This window comes from Dermacentor silvarum, chromosome 4 (assembly GCF_013339745.2).
Source record: "Dermacentor silvarum isolate Dsil-2018 chromosome 4, BIME_Dsil_1.4, whole genome shotgun sequence".
Classification (NCBI taxonomy): domain Eukaryota; kingdom Metazoa; phylum Arthropoda; class Arachnida; order Ixodida; family Ixodidae; genus Dermacentor; species Dermacentor silvarum.
The window spans coordinates 34,250,159-34,269,422 of NC_051157.2; the positions used below are offsets into that span (position 1 = coordinate 34,250,159).

Consider the following 19,264-nt stretch of genomic DNA (forward strand, 5'->3'; position numbering starts at 1 on the left):
ACAACAATCAGTGCTGTTGGACCCTCCACCTTCACCTGCGCTCTCTGTGCTGTGCTGTTACTTGTTATATTGGGCATCCTTTACTCTCCATTCCTCCCATTCGATGCCCCTCTACTTGCCAAATGTGCCATCACCCAGGAAGACGGCTGTAAATTGCTGTCCTGGCTAGACGGCTGCTTCTTTGCACTTAAATTTCACACAGAGCTGGCATTTTGCTATGCTTTTTTGCTTTACGATGCCACATGTGGATGTACAGCTTGCCCTTTTTGTGCAGAATGAATCGCAAGGCACAGTTTGTGGCGATTCATGGCAAAAGAAATGTTGATTTACTCAATGAAAAGAAAGGTGGCACTATCTGCAGTTATAAGGTCATAACTGCCTCGTGCTCCATCATCTCAGTGGCAGGCATCTTGCTTTTGTAGTTGCAGACGGTGCCACTGTTGACTAATGAAGTGAGAAGGCTTCTTAGTATCTTTATTGGCCTGCCATCGTCACAGACGATGCATACCTCCAGTGCATTCTGGATCAAACGGACGGGTACTGCACTCAAACGACCTGTTTCCTATTACAATCATGCAATATTCGAAAGGAAACGGGCCAACGGTTTGGCACCTTGAACAATGCATCTTTTGACAGATGCTTTCTTGCCTAGGCATGCCATTTGCAAAATATAGTTTCATTGACTAGACAGAATGAAATGAATAACGGCCTGCTGAGTCAGACACTTGGCATGGGAAACCATATATATGTGGGGTGAAAAAGCAAGGCTCAGTTCAGAACGCAAAAAAAGTTTCTACTGCCAATTGTACTACTCCGAGCAATACATGTACAGACCAGGGATTCTGCAATAAAGCCGATTTTCTTTTCCGCCTACGAATGTATAACTTGAAATATAACTTGAATGTATAACTCCAAACTTAGCATTTCAAACTTTCCAGTGTACTCATGAATTTCAGTTTGTGCATCTGAATTATGAATACCTTCACTTTTTTCAACGAGCCTTTGGTCCGTAGGCTTTTCCTCACGGGCGTACATTTCCTTATCAGCTACAAGTTAAGAAGCTTTTCATTAGTTTTCACCTGCATGTTCTGGAAGTGCTAGAGCTATTTCCTTGGTAGATGAGCAAGAGAAGACATGGACCACTGCATACGTGAAGTGATTTTATTAGTTTGCTACCAGTCGTGCAAGCTTTTCACTAGTTTTCATCCACGTTTTGTAGATCACACTTCCTTTGGTAGATGAATCAAAGAAGATGCAAACAATGGCAGAAGTGAAGTGTCGGAAACTTGGTATGGACACTCATTTAATGGACTGCACGATTCTGTCAGTTTGTTGTGTTGTCAAGCCTTCTTCTTTCCTACCGCCCACAGCATTGTTCCACACCGTGCATTCTAAAATAAGGCCACGGACCACACGACTGCTGAGATCACAGAACACTCGACAACTGCTGCACCGGCTCATGGTCGTACACATGTGCATGTATTTACAAAGCAGACCAACGTCCTGAGAGGAACAGGCTGCACCCCTGTCAGCTTTGGCTCGCCCGAATGAGGACAGTGGAATTCTTGCCAGACTGCACTTTGGCCTCGAGTGCCTTTTGACGCTTTTTGGCTTCTAGGTTTCGCAGCAACTTCTCTCGCAGCAGCTGCTCTTGCCGCAGAAGGTGCTCACGAAGTTTGCTCTCCTCTTCTTCAGCTTCAGCATTCTTCTCCTCCTCCTCTTTATGTTTCTGTGTCTGCAGAACAAAACAAAAAATAAAAAAAATTGAGAGGCAGAAAAAGCCATCAAGTGGAATATTATTGTATCACTACTACACAACAAGTTTTCCCCAGAAAAGCATTTCTAATGGCTCCAAAGTGTCGGTCATTATTCTTGAAAAGTAAAGAGCAAACCTCCATCATAACAATTGGGACAGAAACATGGACCTCGTTACAGCAGCATTTGGTTAAGAGTGGAGACGCCCCAAAGATTCCACTGCAATGAGGGAAGTGCACTCCAACAGTGCTGAAGCTCATAGTTCGTACAATTATGTACCGGCATTTTATCTATAAAATTAAAAAAAGAAAACTAAATGCACTTACTTTGTTATCGCTAAAATTACGCAGCAAATCACATTATTATTGTCCAGATCATTCACTATATAACACTTTAAACTTACTTTCCTGGTTTGTTTAGAAAAGAAATTCAAAGTTGGCTTCACCTGCACACCTCGGCCATAAGTCGTGTCCAAAAAATGGCAGCCATGACATCACCGGTCGCATTTGGTGCGAGCAGTATGGCAAAGCATGGCCTTTGAGAATAGTTTCCATTACTCTAAAGGAACCATCACAATGGATGCAGTGTGGACACCACAAGCAGTGCAGATAAAGGCAACTTTGCATTTTTTAGACAAGAGTGACTTTTGCAGCGAAGCTCTTATGAGGTGTTCCACAATGATTCATGTGCTGTGGAGTGGTCGGTATGAAATGTCAATTAAACAGTAGCCAGCAACACAGCCTGAGCCAGAGTCCCAAAACAGCCGTAAGACCAGGGCGTCAATGAGAACCTGCAGCTGGCTATCACAAAGGGCATCATGTACCCACAGCTCTACCATGCCGTTGGAACGCACAGCCAGACACCGGCTTCGGTAGAGCCAGTGCACTATACAGGAATGTGAGTAGGATATAATGGAGAGTATAAAAGTACTAAGCTCAGATATAGTGAAGCATTTGAAAGGGCTCAGGTATTGACCTCGAGGGCCACCACTGGAGAGACCAGCGCTGCTAACACTATGACGTGCAAAGTGACATCACGTGACTCGCTTTCACGCCTTTGCCGCAGCCAATGCAGCTTGCTGGCTGGGCGATTGAAGCCTTGATTGTAGGATTTTAAAATACGTGTTTCATTTCTGATGCAGAAATTTAGCTGCCCACTTTTGCAGCATGGTTTACTGCTCTGTTCTGCAGTGCCGGATGTATTCGATCGAGCCTGGTGCAAGTTTTTATGCATACCCCAAAACAGCGGCAGCGAGATGCTTGGCTGATAAAGTAGCTGAAAACGAAATAACACGGTAATCATAAGAGTCGAGCAAGCAATGCGCACAAGGCTTGTAGCGCGGTCGCTTGATATATATAATTAGAAATATAAATATAAGCGGTTGAAGCTCCCTGTATTCTAATAGACCGGTGATGAATCATTGTCCTGCGATAATTCTGGGAAAAGTGGCGAGCCGCACTCCCCGCAACGAATGTCGTGAACAGTACTGTTCTTGTGGCAAAAGTGCGTATGGCTACTTTTATGAAAGATCATGTGAACTGAATAACCAATGTGAAAGCATCAGGCTGTTTGCTCGCTAAAAACTTTTGCTTCCCTACAGACTAGACGGGGCTAGGTTTTTCTGCAGCCAAGACGCCAAACGTACAATGCTTAAAACCTGAAAACACCCGGAGTTAACCGTGGCTAACCCGTTGGAGATGCCTAACACTTTGCGACCAGTATTACGTGAATTCCAGCAGATGGCGCCACGGCATGTCCTCGAGGCCAATAGCAAAGGAACTGCAGCGGATACAGTGAAGCATTTGCAAAGTATTGCATAGATTTTTGGCATGGCAAAACAGACTTCTGGGACTTCCGAAAGGTGTGGGAACTCCGTTACACAGCTTTGCTGTGTCTTTGACGTATGAGTTGCTTGGATTGGCATACCTCTGCAAAGGTTTTTTTTGAAACTCACAAAAATAGACTGTTGGGCTCATTGGTCCAACTTGCAGTGCCGGACAATGGGACAAAGAGAGACACGAACATACATACAATGTTGATTTAGTGCTGTCGCAAGAATAGACTGTTGGGTTCATTGGTTCATGATCAATAAATTGCAGTGCACGACAATGGGACAAAGAGACCCACAAACATACATACAGCACTGAGTCAGCATTGTATGCATGTTTGTGCCTGTCCCGTTGTCGTGTGCTGAAAGTTATTGTTTCTGAAAGTTGGTGCTCGTCTATGTCTGTTCTTTAGTTTTTGTTCTTGTCCCAAGTCACGCTCCTACATTTTACATTATGCAAAACCAACTACTCCAATATTTGATATTAGTAAATGTGTACCCAGCCAACAAAGCTAATATAGAATACTAATCACAATAGAGCACCACCAACGCTGGTTAAAACTGCACTCATGTGCAATAGTGTGGAAAAAGATACAGGCATTGATTTTTAGCGTTCAGCACTTCATACTGAGCTCTTAAAGGACACACTTGGCTCCTTCTGAACAAATGGGAATGACTGAAAATCATGCCTACAACAGTGACATTGAAGGAAAATTGTACCAAACAGCTGGGCCATTTAAAAATAAAGTAATTAGGGTGGTGAAAGAAAGCAAGAGGCGTTCAGCAATTGCTATCCGAGTATGCAAGCATGTTCACCTCCTTGTCTGCTAAAGAAACAATTTGATAATGGAAAGGATGCCACTTTTCTTAAGCATTTACTTTCAAACTTCACTTGCCATGAATGAACAGGGGTCATTGTAGGCCAGCTTCTAGGTTTTGGGCTCTATGTAATGCATGCAAAAGCACAGCTTGATGCTAAATAACTGCTTATGCCATAGCATCACAAGCCTTTTACAGCAGATAGCCCAAACAAGCTCATTTTTACTGCTTGCTCATTGCTTCATATAATAACAGACAACTTTCTAAAGGCAATCATACAATCTACTTGCTACAATATCTTTGTGTAAGCTAAGAGTTTCAATTCTGTTCCAGATATGGCTTGTAATGAAGTGAGGAAAAAAAGAAGCATTTTCTAACATCTACAACTCCAAATACAATTCAACTTCAATGAGCATCACACTACACAGAACATGCTCACCCGAACAAGATCAAAAAGTTCCTGAAGCAAGTGAGTTGCCTGGAGCTTGCGTGTTGCCTCAGCAGCACACTCCTGCTGTCTTTCTTCAGACTCTACTTGCTGACGATGCTGCTCTGCAATGCGTTCTTGCTCTGCAATGCGCTCCTGGTCAGTGATACATGGCTCTTCTGCAATGTAACCCCTCTCAGTAATTTGCTCCTGTTCAGAAATTAGGCGCTGTTGAGCTACTCGCTCCTGTTCAGCGATACGCTCTTGTTCAGCGATACTCTCTTGTTCGGCTATTCGCTGCAGCTCTGCAAGCCTCTGCTGCTCCACGATGCGTTGCTGTTCAGCAAGACGCCTCTGCTCAGCAAGTCTTTGCTGTTCGATAATGTGCTGCTGCTCCGTGTGCCGCTTCTGCTCAACCAGTGATTCTTGCTCATAAATGCATTGTTGTTCCGCAAGGCGGTGCTTTTCGGCAAGTCGCGGCTCCTCCGCAATGCGCTGCCGTTCAGCGAGCCGTTTTTGCTCGGTGAGCCGCTGCTCGTCTGAGCGCCTCCTGGACTCTTCCACACCGAGGGAGGAGTTTTCCTCCTTCTTTCTTCGCTTGCGCTTGGACTTCTTCCGTTCGCCGCTTCGCTTGCGGTTGCTTCCCTTGTGCCGCTTCGGATCGGCTTCAACCTTCTTTCGCCTCAGGCTTTCCTCTTCCTCCTTCTTCCTCATCTCCTCTTCCCTCTTACGCCTTGCCTCTTCCTCTTCCCACTTCTTCCTGAGCTCCTCTTGGTACCTAGTGACAAGAATTAATGGTACATTAAGAGTGCGCCAGTGAAAAGCCGTCCCCATCAAAAGAACCATTGATCAATAAGCATAGATTACATTGCATTCTAAAGGAACCAAAGACCCAACAAAGCAAGTTGTGAGACATTTCTCTGCAAAAATAACTACCCAAACATGCGAAAACACTTTCAAATCCACAATGTCACAATGGTGCATATGCACTGTAGCATCGACGTGAACTTCAAAGACAAGAAAAAGCTTCGTTTTTCCAACTAGTAACTATAATTTTTCCACCACATAATTGCAACTAGAGTTTTGAAATAATAATCTACCAGTCTAAACTGACTTACTGTTGTATTGCTGCAGCTCCTGAACACCAGTACACTTAAATTCTCTCTCTATTTTTGTGAGTGCAGCAGCCGTAACAACTACAATGCACAAGAATAGGCAATATTCTTTTGCGGCTCTTGGTTCGCCCATGAACCGTGCACTTTGCCCAAGAACTTGACCAGCACCTTTTCATGGCCTCTTCTTCGTCCTTTCTCTTCTTGGATTCTTCGTCCTTCTTCCTCTTGGCCTCTTCTTCCTCCTTCTTCTTCCTGGATGCATCTTCTTTCTTCCTCTTTGCTTCCTCCTCCTCCCTCCTCTTTCTTGCTTCCTCCTCTTCTTCGCGCCTCTTGCGCTCTTCGCGCCGGCGCTGCCTCTCCTCCCGCTTGCGTTCCCGTTGTTCCTCTTCCTCACGCTGACGTCGCCTGCAACCGGAAGAACCAGTTGGTCTTTGAATTAAGCCACAGTGGCCCAGCCATACGCTGGAGTAATGTAATAATTATCCTTAAACAACTATATTTCTTTTTGTAATTCAATATTGGCTCAAATGGCACCCTACATATACTATCGCCACAATCAGCCACTGCCAAGTGGCTGATTGGACACCAGATTTTCCTAAGAGAGCAGTTACACTGTGCTAGCCCGAAGCGGTTCCTCACCAACTCAGTGCAGTGAAGAGAAAGCTACAGGTCGTGTCAGCATGACAAGAATGAAAAGCAGCTGTGTGCTCGGGGACGAAATACTATGGCCTTTGATTTGTTGACTGTGATACACACTAGGTTCAGCAGTGGACAATGGCTGCCAGTTCTCATCGACAATTGGCCTATATGACCTGCAGCAACACATTGCATGGCATTAGGAGACATTGTATAGGTAAATGTGACCACAGACACACATTACCAATAGGAAGTGGGGGGAAAGAAAGAAAAGAAAAAAATTTGTCTCTGCATTCAAACTAGAAAAGAAAAGCGCAGTGAATACCTTGCTATGTGACTGCCCTATTGCACCCCTGAATTCTTCTTTCTGGGGTTTTACGTGCCAAAAACAGTTCTCATTATGAGGCACGCCGTAGTGGAGGGCTCCGGATTAATTTTGACCATCTGGGTTTCTTTAACGTGCGCTACTGAATTGCAGGTGAAGTGGCAAAGCTGTGGAAAAATTGAACTTTTCCATGACTTTGCCATGGAAAAGGAGACATATTCTGAAAACTTTTGCAGTCAGGTGTACACTTTTTCAAATAAATTGCTGTTCAATATGCTTGCTCCAAGGTGATGACAGGCTTCTTGAAATGGTGTCTTGCCGCTGAACACACTTTAGTATGACAAGCGTGAGACTGATAGTGCTTGTAAAGTACTATACTGGCTGACCTGTTCTAATTTGAGTCACCTGATATATAACATATAAATTTTGAAATGTACTTCCTTTTTTCCCACAAGAACATCGGTGCGTTCCAAGTCATTGTGACGTTTGAGCATACTGAAATCACACTTTTAGGCAATAATCAATTAACGTAAGTTATACCATACAGTCCAGCTCCTTTTTGAACAGCCCTCCCATGTGCCAAGTAACGAATTGTTGTCTCTATCAACATAACCCAGCCACGGCGGCTGCATTTCGATGGGGGCAAAATGCGAAAACACGCGTGTACTTAGATTTAGGTGCACGTTAAAGAACCCCAGGTGGTCCAAATTTCCGGAGTCCCCCACTACGACGTGCCTCATAATCAAATTGTGATTTTGGCACGTAAAACCACATAGTTTAATTTGTTTTTTTAATAACAAGTATGACCATAAAGTTACATGTTACTAAATGCTTTAGCATGGGCACTACGCTTCACTGTGGTGGAATGCAGCTGATACAGCCTTGGCAAACCTCACCAGCTTTCTGTTTTTCCCGATACATAAGCATGGCCACCTTTTGGGACCCTTGAACACGTTCAATTAAAGGAACAGGCGAATGAATGAAACCGGACGTGCGCGTATGCTGGCTCTGCCAGTAATATTTGACAAGTGTTCACCAAGGCGCGTGCACACAGCAGCTTAGAACAGAGCCACTATGTTTCACGACACACATTCAAGTAAATAATTGTTTATTGTCAAGTGTTCCAGCAACAGTTCAGCTAAAATTGCTGTCAGACACATCTTAGACACTGCTGTGAAGAAGTTTGTACTTTGCAAATGACTATTCTACCTTACTATTACCCATACTTTTTGTTTTGTTATTGTTATTTGCCTTCTTTCCTCTTTCTTTACAAAGTAAATAATCTTCAGGTCATTGGTGACTATGATTATTTATCATTACTACCTAAATGTTGTTCATTGATTGCTAGCCTTTGTTAGTTTTCATATAACTATCATTTAAAGGGACCCTGAACCACTTTTTATCGAAGTGGAGAGGCATTTGAAGTGAAAATAGGCTATTTCAGAAGTACTTCGCCACAAAAAGTGCTTCAATGCGTTCAGCAGAAGCGGAGTTATTGGCAATCAAACACAGCCTCCGCTGTGCTCCCGTTCCTTTTTCAATGCCTTGCACTGTGAAGGCTACGGCGGAGTGGGGCGTGGCCACAACACTCCGCCTTCTAAATGTCACCGTGGCGCGCAGTTTAAATTTCATTTTGGATGTTAACGTAGATGCCACTACTTTCGATTCTGGTGCCTACGATGCGCTAAATGCAAGCCAAACGGGATTGTCCTCAGCGAGCCGCAGTGCGCTTAGCCAGTGGACTTGTGGCGGGACCTCGCGGCGGCCGTGGTATCTACGCTACGTAGCTGACCGCAGCTACCAATAGCAGCCACATATGGGAATCCACTTTATTACGAAATAAAGTGTCCAGAAAAGTGTGAGGAACATAGCTTGTGTTGAAAAGAGAGCATTTGAGAGAAAGGTGACGTTGCACTTTGCTTGCCAGCTCCACGCACCGCGTACGACGGCAAGACTTGGCTGAGAAGTTCACAGCAGCGTATGCTACCCGCAGACTATGTTATTTCACCAAGCCCGAGGGGTGGTTCAGGGCCCCTTTAATGCATAGAGGAGAAAGAAGGCCTGTGAAAGATCATTCGTTCGTGCAATACGCCAAATTGCGGATGAAAATATTTCAGTTAGGCAGGCTTGATGCCCTTGAACACCAGCAGTGACTGTAATCACCTTTCAGCCTCCCGCATTTGCTCTTCCTCCAGGCGTTCACGTAGCACCCGTTGCTCCCGTTCCCTTTCCAGGGCTTCGATTTTGAGTCTCTCCTGCTGGCGCCTCTGGATGGTCTCCTCGCTCAGGTGCCTTGACCGGTCAAAATCTACCTGCATACAAATCATTTACACTGAAGCCACTGACCGATACGAAATGCGCATCATCTTGCATACAGGGACGTGCGTTTTTTTCTTAAAATAGTAGAAAAATGACTCTGAGCTTATCGCTGCTTTGTTTTTACTGAAATTTTGCAGAAACATAGCATTTTATGGTTTGGATCGTTCAATGACCAACTTGGCAAAGTTACTTGCCAGGGCTTTAAGAAAAAAAAATGCAAAGCTGCCTTCATCTATGGGGAAGCTAGCTGCTGCTGAGGTAGCATTAGCATGAACTTGTGTTGCCGCCTGCTGGCAGCTGCAGAAAGCAGCCGTTCCGGGAGGATTGCCGCGTATTGCCCGCTTCTCTGTAGCAGTTCTCGTACTTGTAACCAGAACAGCCACTCAGGGAATCCAGGTGAACCAACCAGCAGCCAGCCTGTAGCCGTGCGACATCAAGGAATCACATGGAGAGTCCAAAACGCCGCAGGGAAGAACAGATGATCATCAGGGTGATATTATGAACTTTCTGCTGTGTGTAGAGGAACATTAATCGGCCTTTTATTTGTTACAGCATTACTTAACGTCAAAAATGTTGACATCAATAAATGGTGAAGGGCCCAAGTGAGTGCACTGTGCACCTCAAGAGCTCTCTTAATGAGCATTAAAAGAGAGGTGGGCATCGAGATGGCACATGTAGTAAATCTGGGATGACTCTTATCACTGATGGTTTTGAAATGCGAATAGTGAAATGAGTTATCAAGGAGCTGTGGGTGGAAAGATTGTTCTAGTACTTGGATGAGCATTAATTATATAAATGCTTATTTTAATCATACGACAACCACAGCCTGTTGACATGTTTTTCAACGAGTTCATTGAGGACATACAGCATTGGAGTGGCTGTATTTTAACCGCAGTTGTCCAGCCACAAGCTGGACTTTCATTAACTGTAGCCTCAACGTCTGCTGTTGTAAACTACACAGCCAGGAATAAACATGGCACAATCTTATGTTCTTACAACATTAGCATTAAAGACTAAAAAAGTAGGCGTTGCACGTTTCTCATAAGTCACACAAGCGGCTTCACAGAAGCAGGCATGCTCTCCAATTTCACTCCAAACACTGCTCTTTATGTTATAGTTCCCTCTTCCAGCTACTTTTGGTTTCACTTGTGCACATATACACCTAGGCTGACAATTAGGAAAGATGAGTTTAATCCAACATAATTAGTGTATAGCAGCAGCCCTATAAATGAGCTAGGTGGACAACAGCTTAGTCCCAAAATGTAGTCCTAAATAAGCTCTGCCTTCACTTCTTGTGCAGATGGAAAACAAAAAATAGCAAGACAATGTCACAGTGCGTGCCTATGTAGAAATACCAAGCTTTTACTGATTCAAAGTCACATGTGCACTGATGTTCGGTGGAGCATTGTTAACTAAGCGTCAATGTCTTCAGAGCAAGTGACTTCACAGCAAGTGGCTTCAGTTCACGAACTTACTAAAATGGGATGCCTTTACAGAATTAGTTAGTTAGTTGGTTTGAATATTTTGGCGCAGCGGCCATGCCTTGCTAAAATGTGTTAATTCATATAGTAAAATTTGTGGGGAGGCGTGACTCTCAAGTGTCTTTTGATGTTGTCTTCCCCGCATGGCTCCCATCTCCTGTAATCCGGCTTCACCGCGTGGCTTCGCGGCGGCGGACGGTTGGGTTGCGGCGTATTACGAGACATGGCACTAGTGTTGCGCGGCTAACGCCATCTAACGGCGGGGTTACTTGGGCGCAAAAGGGAGAAGGCGCTTCCTCTTTGGCGTGGGGTCAGCGAGCAGTGCCGACGCTTCGCGGGACCATCCCAAGAAGGCTTAGGAGCACAACACCAGAATGGAAGAACACGGATTGTTCGAAAGCGCCACCGCTCGTGTGACAATACACGTGAACGACTAGGTGATGGTGTCTAGCATGGGGCGAACATATTCTCTCGCTATCCGGTCGCGGTGAATCGGACTTCCTCCATTTGTCACGGGCCCATCGGCGTAGTAATTCGGCTAGCAGGCATTAGTGTATGAAAGGTGCAATAAATGCCCTTTTGACTGTTTGCACTACTGTGTTGTCGTTCCTTTGTCCCAAGAGCATGTGTGAGATCCCACAAATGTAAGTCCTTTTTTACAACACTGAATGCCAGTGTCCTTTTCTTTTCACTACAGACACTCAATAAAGTGGAATGCCCAACGCCAATAATATTTAAGTTACTTTTTTTTCTATGTGCAGGCTAGTGTCTCTCTCTTAAGGCTGTAATGCAAACTACTTTGTGCACCAAGAACAACCAAAATGTGGCCACCGTCCTGTCATACCACCAGCCCGTGCAACACAGTACGCACTTTGATGTTGGCTGTGAAGGCACGTCCCTCAGGAGTCTTGAGCATGAGTTTCATGCCACGCAGAGAGTCCATGGCTTTGACAAAGCCCATGTACTCCATGTACTGGACATACACATCAAAGGTCAGCTCCTGGCTGAAGGAGAATGTTGAGATGCGCCCAACGGAGGCCTCGGCGTCCTTCTGGTATGGGTCAAGCAAGGGAATGTCCAGCCGCCGTACCAGACCAGGCCCACCGAATGCCTGACAGACTAGTTGGTCGCTCGGCCGATCAGCATCACGTCGTTTGTCAGCAAACCACTTGCATGGCAAACCCTGCATGGAAGCATGTGCTGTTGAATCTGCTTGCAATGAACCACAAGTAATTAAAATCAATATACTTCTACCAGTTTGATGTTGTTGCTGCTGCACTTATTTTTTCTGGCTAGAGAGAAGCAACCGAGGAGGATAGGCCACAGACTTGTGTCTCATCTATCGGCAGACAACTGAATCGCCCAACAGCCCAAGAAAAGAAAAAGTGAAATAGAAAGACAACACTAAAGGGTGAGGAAAAAAATTAAAGATGGCGATCAATGGGATTCATATGACAGTAATGCGTGAGCATTAGTTATCCCCTGTTTTGCCCCTTTTGCGTGTAATGATGAGACAAGCTAGACTCTTTGTTGCATAGCCTCAGCATACTTCCATCAATGTTCTTGTACAGGATCACTTGCACCACTTCCAGAAGGCACGGTGTCTATCATTACCTTTAACTATACAGAACACAAACACAGTCACTAACGCGACTATCGGAACACGCAACATGTTTAGGGACTTGCCCGGGAGCAAGGTGCACCAGCGGACAGCTGAGTGCCAATTGTACGGGGCCGCATACTACTGCATTCCAGCGCACTGCGCCACCTCCCCTTCTCCTTCATTGGCTCCACACCAGGTGGTGCAGCGCTCCCCTGGGTTCGGAGCGGATGACGTATCACGCACGCTTCCTCCTTTCCCCTCCAATTGTGTTTCCACCTGTGCTCCCCTCCTCACGACACGCTTCCACTCGCATAACGTTAGGTGCCTCCTCCCTTTCCACCTGTGTCGGCCTCCTCTCCATTCCTCTCCTCTCTTTTGTCATACACAAGCCGACAGACAGGTGTTTGTTTGCATGGGTACTCTAATACTAATGCATTAAAAATGATACATCCAATTATACAAAAGTTACACAGGACTAATAAAGAAACTAACATATAAAAGACATAACTAGCATAGCTATTTAAATGTACATAAAATATACGACAAGGTTGTCAAATGCATGTTGTGCAGTCAGCTGCCCTGCATTGTGACGTGTGCCACCAGGCTAGTCTTCCTCCAGGAATGTCGCAAGCTAAAAGAGGTATAATGACAGCTTAATAATAATTTACCAGGATTTGTAATAAATAGGGTTCATCAATAAAGCAAAGCACCCACAGATTAGCCAAGTTACAAACAGGATCTTTAGCTCAGTGTTCTAGGTGTGGCTATTAAAATTCTGCATAGCACATCAGTGCTTGGCCACCCGTTCTGTTTCCTTTGCATTATTTCACCGAGCACACCACTGCCGAATATGCTAGCTCTTGTCACATCACCAACGCTAAGTGGCATTAGGCTCGATTGGTCCTCTGTAGGGAGACTAACTGGGAACACAGTGGACAACTCCTCTTCCACAACAGTTTAATTTGAGCTAGTGGTTCATGATTATCGATGTGTACAGCCTTAACCTAAGGACGGGATATAAAGGAATCAAGATCACACAGCCATGTTTCCTGTTGCCTTCTTTATGTTCTGTCCGTAAATTAAGGCAGTACGCTATAGTAGACTCCTATTCTGTCACAAAATAGTTCAAGTGAACGTCTTGAGTGAGACACATAGTGTGTGCAGCAGCCTGCAGTGGTTGTCAAAGGGATTACTCGCACTCTTGGCAATCACTTAGTGCTTCGCTAAAATGCATGATTAAGAGCACTGGCATGCATTAAACAACAACCATAAAAAATAATGCTCAGAATTAACAATTGCACTGCGACACGGGTCACGGGTGGATCATGGCAGTTATCTTCACTGTACGGCTACGCAGGGCTTTTCTGCAGTGTGCAAGTGACATCTTTGCTAAAAGTCAACGGAGAGGAAAAATTCTTGTTGCTTCTGATCTGACACGTCGTGGCGCCATCTCTCTCCACATTGAGGAAGTTTCAAAAAAGCACCACTCTCTGGTGACTCACCAATAGGTCACGACACAGCACTGGAATATGACAAGTGACCCACCGGTGGGTCATCATGCACAAGAATTGAGACTTCGAAAAGTGCTGCCACAGTGATCACGTTAAATCTAATGGAACTCAAATCGACATGTTTATTTAACAACCCGATGTTTCAGAGCCGGTTTAGCTCCTTCAAAGAAAGACTGCAAGAGGTGAAGTGGCACTTTTAAGTGTTTTGCCCAAACACTTAAATACTTCTCACCCTTAAAAGCGCCATTGCAGCCCTCATAATCTGCCCCCTGAAAAAGAAGCCGGACCAGCTCTGAAACATTGGGAAGTTAAATAAACATCTTGGTTGGAGTTTTATTTGCTTTAATTCAGTACCTGTACCAGAACCTGTACCAACCAGGAAGATCTCTGCCAAATGTTTACCTTTGAATAAATAATGTTCGGTGTTTCATATTTCTTAAAAACTCAAGCACACTTTGTGTTCACCAAAGGTTTTCCTCTTTATGGCAATGTGTGACATCTGGACTTAGCAATGCACAATGTGGCTAGAGTTTGTCCAACTTATTCTGGCACCTAGTGATCACACCTGTCAGTATATTGAATGTGTACTTATGGTGTTTCAGTACCATGAAACAAATGCCACAATTCCCTGCCTAATCGCGTATGTGCCACAAGGGTAGAATAAAGAAACAAGCATGCAAAATGAATGGATAGGGTAGACGGCAACAACCTGCTGCCAAGGGCACCTGAGTAACTAAAGGCCACTAATGATAATGGGTTGTCAGACGGGTCACTACTACCTTTTGTGACTCACAAATGCGCAAGAAATTTTTTAGGCTTTCTTTCTGGAAGTGCAGCCATTCATTCTTTTTTTACAACCTTAAGTGATCCCAGTAATAAATGACAACAAACAAGATACCGTATAGACGCGTGTAAGGGCCGCACTCGTGTAAGGGCCTCACCCCCAACTTGGCAGCCCAAAATATGGACAAAAAAAAAAAATTCCAGCGGAGAAGCAATCGCGTTCAGGGCCCAGATGCGACGCGCTTGCATTGGCGAAATTTCACACACTGCCTACTTCTGCGTGCCACTACTAGATGGCAGGAGCCATCTAGTAGTGGCATCTAGTATCTAGAGCCATCTAGTAGCAGCCCTTACACGTGTAAGGGCCGCACCTTGTCAAAATTGTGAAAAAAAAAAAAAGTGCAGCCCCTACACGAGTCTATACGGTAATTTTTTTATTGTGGTGAAATAACAGCAGAACACAGTTAAAGACAGCTCGCTTGATGCACCAGCTAACTTTCGGTACTTACCTCGCTGAGGTTGTATTGAGAATTAGTTTTCTCAACAAGTTTTCTTTTTAACCAACATTGAACCCTACTTGCAGCATGGCCCCCACTTGCTTCACTGTGGCCTGTAGTTAAGCTATTAAAATTCCATATCTTTTGTTTGCCTAGTACACCTGCATAAAATAAAGGCGTCATTTCTTTTAGTAACAAAACAGTTGCGATAAAACCTGTACAGCGGTGCTTCTAAAACCACAACCTGCAAACCTCCCAACAGCCTTCAGATATCCCACGCAGGTCCACAGGGACCACTGTGCCACTGATGAAAATAATTTAATGAAATTTAATACGTTTGGTAGGAGAGACATGGCCTTCATCAGCAACCCAAAACAAGTGAGTCAAATTAGAAACCGAGTTATGACACTTTAACATGGCAACATTTACATGAGCTAGTTTTCATGGAGCCAACTTGTACAAGATAAACGCGTGTATGAACGGTGAGTCTGGTTCTTAACTGTTAGTTGCAAAACGACAACCCACCCCACCCCGTCTTAATTTACGTGCACCTTGCAAGCAGGTGAGGTTCAATCATCTAACCCTGTGCAGTCGTGCCAACCAGCTAGGGTTTACACAAGTGCAACAGGCAAATCTCGTCCGACAAATCAACTTGAGTTACTTTTGTCAGGTTTGTGCCAACGCCTTTACATAACAGACGACATGTTGCTGGCAGCACTGTGGCATCTAAAGGCTAACCGCAAAGAAATTTCACTTTCGCTGAACTGGTTATAAATCAGTAGTATACATATACTGTCGAAGACGATCTTGGCAAAGCTACAGAGCTGGCAATTGTCTAATTTATATTAAGAGCCTCTTTACAGCGCCTTAGCATATGACACGGGCACCTGGTGGTTAGCGAATATGACACAGATTCTAGCACATTGCCTCCGAGATTTTCAGTGCTCTGCAGACGCCGCCAGATCTCGGAGGTTATGCCTATGCGCCAAGCCGGCTCTCAATGTTCCAGGATTTGTCTTTTTTCTGGAGAGAGGTAATGATAGCGTTTTTTTTTTTTTTTTTTTTTTTAAGCTTCTGTATCAAAAGTGTCTATTTTTGCTAGATTTTCATGATGCATCCACTCATATTTCAAACGTAAAATTTTGTGCAAAGGCTACTGCACTATTTGAAACTAGGTATTTATGCTGTCCAAACTTTGTTGCAGTTGGCCTTTAATGGGAGACAGAGATTCCTGGTAAATGCTTGGGACACTAAAAGACATCGGGCAGCAGAATCTTCAAGGGGTCACACAGGCCAAACAGACTCTGGGGGTTGCCTGAGGTCAAAGGGTGGGTTGTGATACCTGGGGTCAAATTAAATTTTTTTGTGAGTGATAGATGTAGCAGCCCATTTGCGACAAGTTGTTTGAATGGAAAGAAAGGAATCTTAGTGGCCGATTAGATATACTGATGAGATTAAGAAATTAGCAGGCAGAAAGTTTGGTCTGGTTGAGGCAGAACAAAGGTATCTGGGAATCTTTGGGAGTACATTGGAGTCCTACAGTAGACTTCAAAATAGGACAATAATGATGGCCGCCACATTAATATTTAATGTAACCTTTCTATAATAGGGACATTCTTTTGGATGAATTTCTTCCACTTTGCCTTATCCATCATAGATGCCTGTCTTGCCACCTCTAACTCAGCTGACCTAATTTTTTCTTGCCACCAGAAAACATAAAATGTTTTTCACTCATTCGTTGGGTTAACATAATATAGAAAACTCTTGTATTTTCCACAGTTGTAAAATAATTCAACACAAAGCAAAGGCAGCATCTTGAATTGAGCTGATTGATCACAGCAAAGACTTTTTTTCCAACTACCATCCATGCTTCACACGCCATTGTTTGCACACGACTGCCTGCATAGGCATTAATTTAAGCAATTGCTGTTTCTCTGTTTTATAACTGTGAAGTGGTTGGGCACGTGTCAACTGAAATAATGAGCTCTGCATGCTGTGACTTCTATATCCAATCATTCATGAGATTTTTGTAATGGCAGCGCGTTGCACCAGCAGCATGCTTTCAATGGTTGTGCCAAAATCCCAATCTAAAGGATGCGCATGGTGAAAGCTGTGGAGCCTGGAATTACTTGTAATTGGGATGTGGATGAAAGAGGCGACGCTTCTGTAAAAATTTTCTGCATTGTTCATTGGTTGAATTGTATCTTTTTGCCCTTCTTGTAACCACTTTACTGAATCGCCTAGCAAAAACTTACACTCTACTACATAAATCAAACCACACACTTTAAGTGAAAGCCTTGCTGTGCTAGCTACACCCAGTCCATGACCTCATCTGCGGACGTCAATTTTTTTTTTTTTTTCAGCATGAATCTAAGTTAACGCTTTCGAAACGAGAAATCTAGTTAGAAATTGGCCTTCCGGCGTCGACAATGGGTACTTCAGCTTTTGTTGCTTATACTCGGTAGTTGAAAAAAAATTTCTGAAGGCAGTGGAGTCCATGCTTCATGCAAGTTTCATGAGCGTTCCATTCTTCGTCTTCGCGTTCGTGACGACCCACAACAAAGACAAACTGAGAAACAAGGACGGTAGGTGCGATGCAATCCACCGGATCTGCACTTCACAAACAAACAAACAACATCGCATTTTTTTTTTTTTTTTTCGTTTCACGCTTTCGCATCTCACCTGCACGTAAATGGTGTCCGGTCGTTCGCCTGGCTTCATCTCGTCCATACCTTTGACGTCGCGGAAGTACGAATCCCAATCGTGCCGCGTCGGGAACGGAACCTTAGCTTCGGCCGCACGCACCCGCAGGTTGTCAGGGAAGCCGCTCAGCTTGAACGTACTGTTGTCGAGTCGAGCGACGACGGCTTTCAGAGCGCTGCGGTTCTCCACTTCGCCTTCGAAACGGATAAACTCGAGAGTCGTTTTGCTGATCTTGAGCGTCGTGAACTCGTCGGGTTTAATGGCTTGTCGTAGCTTTTCCATCACTTCCCAGCTTGAGATGCTTCTCCCCGGCGTCTTCATTTGAGGCAGTTGTATGCTGACGTTTAAGCGGGCGATCGCTTTCAAGTAGAGTCCCAATGGAGCGCACATTTCCACTGCGTCCGAAGTGTCACGACACGTCTGTATCGAGGACATCCTTGCAGGAACTGTGAGTCTTGTACGAAGTTTTTCGCACTAATGATAACAGCGAGGAAGAGTAGGGACGCCAGCCTAAACGCTACGATCACTAGCTGCAAAGCGTCGGCCGCAGACGCTGCAAACAGCGAGCCGAAGTTTGCCCGTCCTGCACAGCCTACATGTATTCGCGGTGTCCTCAACGGCTAAATTAAAGCTACTTCTACCCCAATTCTTCTCAGCTCCGATGTTTGCGCGATGAATGCAGGAAATTGTGTTTCAACGAAACGAGAACACGAAAGCGGAACGCACGGCTACGCTAGCAACACGAACCACTAGGAGCGCCGCCATGTTTGCAGTAAACTTCGCGCACTGTTGCTTGCGCAGTCAGCGTTATGCCGCTGAATAGGACAGCGCGCGTTGCCGTCGGCTGGCCTGCTGAACCTCATGGAGGAAGCTCGGTCGTGAATATAAAAATGTATCAGTTTCACTCGAAAGGCTCAGCATTGATAGCGATAGTAAAGTATTCGAATTGCCGTAAACATTCGCTTACAAATTAAAATAACAAGCATGGTGTCACGTGCGTACAGGCAACGTACAGTGTAACAACGGTACAGGGAAAGGGGAGGGATAGGGGGAAGGGGTGCTGGGAAGGCTGCATACTATTCCCGGAGTAAGGGATACTAATACATACTCTTTTTTTTTTTTTTTTTGGGGGGGGGGGGGGGGCGTGCTCCGTGTGCGACCCCCTCGCTATGCCACTATAATTATAGTCTCCGAAGCTTGAGAATAGACGACCTCCAACACCAGGCGCATGGAAATGCTGCGCGCATGGAGCCATCACCAATCTCTGTTCGTTAACGTTGGCACCCGCCATAGATTAGCTCCAAGGTATGGCGCGCGGGCCGTATTGGATATGCTGGATTTAATCATGTGAATAAGACGTATGCAGTATACTTGGCTGCAGGCTGCAAGAATAGTGACTGGCATATTAGGGAATTGAATGAATCTGTGTGGCCAAGTTCACGCGGATAGCCTTGTAGTACAC

At 44.8% G+C, this 19,264-nt stretch overlaps 1 protein-coding gene across 1 annotated transcript; it reads right to left on the reverse strand.

The window, feature by feature from the left end:
- Positions 1-1,147: 1,147 nt before the first annotated feature.
- Positions 1,148-18,574, reverse strand: LOC119449755 (A-kinase anchor protein 17A). Its single transcript, XM_037713009.2, has 6 exons — positions 17,782-18,574; positions 11,577-11,888; positions 9,069-9,217; positions 6,113-6,349; positions 4,842-5,607; positions 1,148-1,735 (listed from the first exon to the last, which is right to left on the reverse strand). Exons 1-6 carry the CDS (start codon positions 18,235-18,237, stop codon positions 1,529-1,531), a joined length of 2,127 nt encoding a protein of 708 aa, XP_037568937.1. The 5' UTR covers positions 18,238-18,574; the 3' UTR covers positions 1,148-1,528.
- Positions 18,575-19,264: the final 690 nt, after the last annotated feature.